The 6,000-nt window shown below is 37.5% G+C and overlaps 1 protein-coding gene across 2 annotated transcripts; it reads left to right on the top strand.

The window, feature by feature from the left end:
• The first annotated feature begins 513 nt into the window (after window positions 1-513).
• LOC122085762 (probable receptor-like protein kinase At1g80640) lies at window positions 514-4,663 on the top strand. 2 transcript variants are annotated; one of them, XM_042654337.1, is made up of 11 exons: window positions 515-741; window positions 780-971; window positions 1,558-1,728; window positions 1,935-2,161; window positions 2,259-2,391; window positions 2,498-2,561; window positions 2,682-2,778; window positions 2,913-3,012; window positions 3,706-3,824; window positions 3,959-4,048; window positions 4,161-4,663. In XM_042654337.1, exons 2-11 carry the CDS (start codon window positions 788-790, stop codon window positions 4,323-4,325), a joined length of 1,350 nt encoding a protein of 449 aa, XP_042510271.1. In that variant the 5' UTR covers window positions 515-741; window positions 780-787; the 3' UTR covers window positions 4,326-4,663. The 2 variants fall into 2 exon arrangements, with proteins under 2 accessions (XP_042510272.1, XP_042510271.1); XM_042654338.1 differs by having other exon boundaries at window positions 514-971; window positions 1,941-2,161.
• Window positions 4,664-6,000: the final 1,337 nt, after the last annotated feature.

Below are 6,000 nucleotides of genomic sequence, written 5' to 3'. Positions count from 1 at the left end.
TATGAGAAAGGGAGGGTCGATCGATCCCCATTCTCCCATTCAGGGTAAAGCGGTTCTCAAGGAAGAAACCCTCGGTTCTCGGTTAAAGCTTCAACTACTCTTCCAAACTCGATACGATCCCAGCTGGTCCAACCGGCACTATTCACCCAATTTTGCTACTTTAATCAACCGACAAGGACTTCCTAGGAAGGAAACGGTGGATCTAAAAACCAAAAGTCAGGTATGACTTTCTTTGGAATTTGGATGAATTGAAAGGAGTAGTAATCAATAATTTATGGAGCTTTTCTAACCAAAATCTTCTATTTTGTTTTCTTTTCTTCCAATTAATGTCAGAAGGAAGGTAAGCTACTCTACTGCAATCTGCGGATGCTTTCAAGTTTCCACTGGACAATTTTGGAAATTTTATTTTCAGAGGCTAATTTAATTATGGGGCAATTTGGTCATTTTAAGTGGTCCCAAGCCCAACTCCCATGAAAGGCTTGAAAGCTATACTCCCTTCTCTCTGTTCACTACTTTTTTAGTTCTACATTTGAGCCTGAGCTTTTGGTCTTCACCTTTTGGTAACTGCCACATGATTGTTGTGCATTTGCCCCATTCAAGGATAAAGAGCTTTCCTGTTTTTCCTGTACAAAGATTTAGGAAACCGAAGAGATCCAAAAGTGACAAGAATTCAAAAGAAGGCATAGAAGATCCAAACATCTATGCCTCCATTGTTTCACAGATTTCCTTCTCATTGACGACTTAACTACCCGTCTCTGTTATCCGTGAATCTCTTCGACTAGAAGACATGAATCTTCTTCTTTGTCGGCTGTTTCTTCTTCTACCCATCTGGGTTTGTTACTTCTCTTTGTTATCAGTTCTCAGTGATGCCAGACCGGAACCATGGTTTTCCTCCATTTCTGAAACTGTCTTGCCGACTGGAAATGGACCCATTTCTTCAATTGATGCGACAATGGCGGCACTTTCTCCTGGTATTCAAGTCTCGGCTTTGCTCCTTTGTTGGTTACTTCTTTCTTCCTTCTGGAATTTTGGGCTTTTGGAGTCATATTCATCTCGTTGTAGGTTGTGGACTGTACATCTTTTTTCTTAGATAAGTCATGCACCCAGTGAGGGTTCCACCAAACAAAAATGTCATGACTCGTCAGTCGATTGTTTTCAAATTTCAAAATTCAAAATTTGAACTACTAGTTCATTGCATTTAACAAAATATTAGTAAAAGTTGAATCTTGAAAATATATTGTCTGGTTTTTTAGACTTTGTGGGATAATATCTGTTGTTTATTTTCCTTTTTGCTATTTCTGTTCAAATTTGTTGGTTGAATCTTGAAAATTATTCTTCTCTTTTCCCTTTTGAGTTCAAAGATTGGGCCTTTTTATTCTCCACAAATTTTTTCTGTGGCTGTAGTTCTCTGTACAACACAAAAGATTTTTGTTTTTTCATTTGGGGAAGTGGGGGGAGGGAGAGGGGTTCTCTTCTACCTTCTCTCTTGGTTTGATTTGTTTCTTTTCCTGATAAGTGCATTTGCTCAAGCGTTTTGTTTGAATTCCTTGCGACCAGGCGTACAGGTAGAAAGAAGAGAGCAGCATGGGAATTTAGATAGAAAAATGCTTGCAGCAGTTATTTCATCTGTTTCTGTGCTTGTTGCAATCATATTATCTATATTTGGTCTGTGCGTTTATCATCACAAGAAATGGATAAATTCTGATCCAAAGAACATACAGAGCTCAGGTACCTCCCACAAAACCCTCTTCACTACCCTTTTGGCATATGTATTTAATTTTGTAATTGTATTTATTTTTTTCAATATTAGTCACACAACAATATCTGAAATAATAAAATTGCAGATTTATGCCTCTTTTTCATCGTTATTTGTTACCCCCTTCTTTCCTTTCATCCCAACCCATTTGAAGATACTGATAGAGGGTTTGCATTAGGTCCAGTTTTGGGCAAATTGAATTCCTTGAGGATTACTGGTAAGAAGGGATTGGTCTCTGTAATTGAGTACCAGTTGTTAGAAGCAGCAACAGATAACTTCCGAGAAAGTAATGTTTTGGGGGAGGGTGGGTTTGGATGTGTTTACAAGGCTCGGTTTGATGACAACTTGCTTGCTGCTGTGAAGAGACTCGATTGCAGTGAGCAGGTTGCTGAAAAAGAATTTGAGGTACTATTCTTCTTGACATTAATCTTGTTCCCATGTTCTGCAATTCGTCATTGTTATCTAATTGTTTGTCTTTCTCAATTGCCTATTGAAACTGCAGAATGAGGTGGATTTGCTGAATAGAATCCGGCATCCAAACATAATTTCTCTTTTGGGTTACTGCATTCATGGCGAGACGAGATTTATTGTTTATGAACTGATGCATAATGGTTCTTTGGAAACTCAATTGCATGGTATTACTTTCTTCTTTTTCTGTAGTTAAAGTAGTAAATAAGATGTTATAATAAAGGAACAAATTATGAACATCTCCACTTATGTTTCTCTTGATTCATGTTGTAGGACCTTCTCGAGGATCAGCTTTAACTTGGCATATCCGGATGAAAATTGCCCTGGATGCAGCTAGGTGAGTTTATTAAACCTCATTACATTTTATGTTCATTTTCTTTTATTGGGTTCATTTTAGTGTGTTCTTTTTTGTTTATATCCTCCATTATTTGCATCTACCTTCAATTGTGAGGATCAGAGGCTTGGAATATCTTCATGAGCACTGCAACCCTCCAGTGATACACAGAGATCTAAAATCATCTAATATTCTTCTGGATTCCAACTTCAATGCCAAGGTACATTTCCCTGTACAATCAGTGGGTGCCTTTGATCTCTCTGTGCAAAATCTTTGAAGTATTATAATTTCTATGGCATCGATGAACACTTTTATCTTCCTCCAATGAATCTTATACGATCTTACTTGATTCAGATTGCAGATTTTGGCCTTGCTGTAGGTGGCGCCCAAAACAAGAACAATATCAAGCTTTCAGGCACTCTGGGTTACGTGGCCCCGGAATACCTTTTAGATGGTACACCAAGCTGCTTCTATGACTCATTATACCCTTAACTTGTTTGTGTAGTTTGCTGGTCTTGTTATGTGTTGAACTTATCTTCTTATTTGAGCTACCATTTAATTCCTTTCGTGAGCCCTCCTGAACTCCATAAATACCTTTTTAGGGGGGGTTGGGGGTTCAGTGTTCTAAGTAGTTATGTGTTGATAAAACATCATTCCTTCCATCCTTTTCCCATGACTAGGAGGCCTAAATGTTTACCTGGAAGGCATTTGAAGGTGTCTTGCTGTTGCTTGGATCTTATCTTGCAGAATCATTCAGGGAAATGGAGCTGTGGTTCTTATCTTGCAGATCTGTGCCTAAAGCTTACCTGTTGTATCTGTCCTGCTTCCTTCCTTTGGTGGATCAGAGTGAACCAGCGATCCATCTGATGAGGTTTTACAGATTGAACATTAGGATCTTATGACCCATGTACAGTTCTTGACCTCGGTTATTTTTAGCTTGGAACATCAAATAGTGTGCCTCCATCTTTATGTATGTGTACCACAGGGGCAAATGTGCGCATTCTGTCAATCCTCTTAAAATTCTAACTGGTTGGCCCTATTGATTTGCATTTTGCACTGTTATGTATTTTGTATTAGGCGTTTGTGATAAAGATTAAAGAATAATATTATAGTTTGCCATCATTGATCATGATTATTGTTTTTTCAGGTAAATTGACAGAGAAGAGTGATGTGTATGCTTTTGGAGTTGTTCTTTTGGAGCTTCTGATGGGAAGAAAACCTGTAGAGAAAATGGCACCATCTCAACGCCAATCTATTGTTACATGGGTATACACTTTAATAATTCTCACTAAGGCAGAAACTCCCTTTGAAAATTCTCTATAAGATATCAAATACTATTACAATTTCAGTTACGTTTTGTATCTTTGGAACTTGATTGTCCCATGATATGTACTGTGCAGGCCATGCCTCAGCTCACTGACAGATCAAAGCTTCCAAATATTGTGGATCCCGTCATCAGAAACACAATGGATTTGAAACACTTATACCAGGTTCATTGACCAGAAACCCTATTAGTTACTTCTTTAAGTTTATATTTTATTTTACTTTGCGAAACATATTTTATTCCTTGATAAACTGATCTTGCAATATGGTTGTGTGTAGGTTGCTGCTGTAGCTGTGTTGTGTGTGCAACCAGAACCAAGTTATCGACCGTTGATAACAGATGTTCTACATTCCCTTATCCCTCTTGTACCTGTTGAACTTGGAGGAGCACTAAGACTAACAGAAGCGGCACGCTCTGTTGGCCCCAACCCATCTGCCAACTGATGAGCTGCGCACTTGTGATGTTGTATTACCACTGCTCCACTATCTTTGAACCTCCATTTGCTTGAAATGCTGGTTGACATCTTCTTATCTGACTGATTACCACTCTCCTTCCACATGTTCCTGATAATTTTCTGAGGATCTTTTCTTTTAAAAGTCCGGCGAATGGAGGTTGGTCTACATGGAGGAAAGTATTTTTTTCCTTCATTTAGTTGTAAATTGAGGCAATTTGGATTAGAGTTGCTTGATAACAGTTTGTAAAATTACTTGTGCATACAAGGATCATTCTGAGGGTTGAAAATTACTTTCCTACGGATTTAAATCATCAAAATTCAAAACCAGATGAAATGTACACATATTCTCATGAGTTCTCATCTAACTATTCAAAGCTTCCAAGGACATAGGCACTACCCTTCTAGGTCACTGCCCTTTATTTAAAATGTATCTATTTGGGGGGAGACCTGGGGGTTTTTACAGTTTCTTGGGTGTCATGAGCCTGAGTTGTTAACTGGTGAGGGGATTGAAGGGCTTCAGTAGATAATTGGTTCATTTCTTTCATATTCTATTACAGAGATTCCAATAATGTCTGCTCATCTTCCTACACTATTTTCCTCTTCTTCTTCAATCACATGCATCACATGGGCCTCTAGTAGGAAGTCCAAATTCTTCCTCCTTGTATATACATTTGTAAGAATATCTTCCATATATTTGTAGTTTTGTGCATCTGTCAGTGTATGTGTACATTAAATTTGTAGTTTATAATTGACGTTCACTTGTACAAACACATATAAAATTCAATCTTGTCAGAAACTATTATAATGTTCCATAAGGCTTTCTTTTAAGGGGAATTCATGCTCTGCCAATCTTGATAAGGAGATGGTCCCTGAGCTGCTATAAATTCACTCTCTCTCTCTTTCTCACACACACACACACACACACACAGACTCACACAGTTGGAGGTGTCAATTGGGTTGACCCCATGAGATCAAACCAATTATTGATTACAGAGAGAGAGAGAGTGTGTGTGTGAATTCGGCCTCTCACTTTGGTTCGAATCAATTCCAATTATTAATTGATACGGGTTGGTTTTGGTCCTTAAACGATTAAACTGTCTTTAATCAATCCAAGAACGAAAGACCACTAATTAAATCCAAAAGTGAGTGATTTTTCAATTTCATAAGTATTCTTTGGCTCAAGAGAGTGAATAGTGAGCAACCAGTTGATACTCGATCCTAATCAGTTCTAGCTTCTAACCAGTTATCCTACTCGGTTTGTTCACATCCGGTTTTTTTCGGTTTACTCTCGATTTCAAAATATTTATAATCTTGATGGTTAGGACTAAATCTGACATTTAATAAATAATTACTATATATATGTACACTCAATTTGATTTGAGATTAGATAATTTGACATGATTCGAACCATTTTTCTTAGATATTGTACCATATCAAATAAGATTCATTTTCTTAATATTGAAATCATATGAATTCTTATTCAATACTGTTTTAAACGGTCGATTTCAATTCAAAATTGGCAGCCTAGTGGGAGAGAGACAGAGATATTTAAATTTCTTTTGTGTCTGTGATGTGAACCTAATTTCCTTGCATATTTTAGAGTTCGTATCTTAGTTGGGTTTAAATATCTTAGTCATTAGGTGTCTTCACAGTTGTGGTTTTGT

The sequence above is a fragment of the Macadamia integrifolia genome, chromosome 8, assembly GCF_013358625.1.
Source record: "Macadamia integrifolia cultivar HAES 741 chromosome 8, SCU_Mint_v3, whole genome shotgun sequence".
NCBI classification, from domain to species: domain Eukaryota; kingdom Viridiplantae; phylum Streptophyta; class Magnoliopsida; order Proteales; family Proteaceae; genus Macadamia; species Macadamia integrifolia.
Note: the sequence above shows the minus strand (reverse complement) of the source record. Positions and strands in the feature narration are given on the sequence as shown.

Bases quoted from the DNA above. Each gene is read 5' to 3' on its own strand.
- LOC122085762 (XM_042654337.1), top strand. From the start codon at position 788: ATGAATCTTCTTCTTTGTCGGCTGTTTCTTCTTCTACCCATCTGGGTT. The intron at 1,729-1,934 runs GTACCTCCCACA...GGTTTGCATTAG, and splicing joins AAAGAACATACAGAGCTCAG to GTCCAGTTTTGGGCAAATTG. The intron at 2,562-2,681 runs GTGAGTTTATTA...TGTGAGGATCAG, and splicing joins ATTGCCCTGGATGCAGCTAG to AGGCTTGGAATATCTTCATG.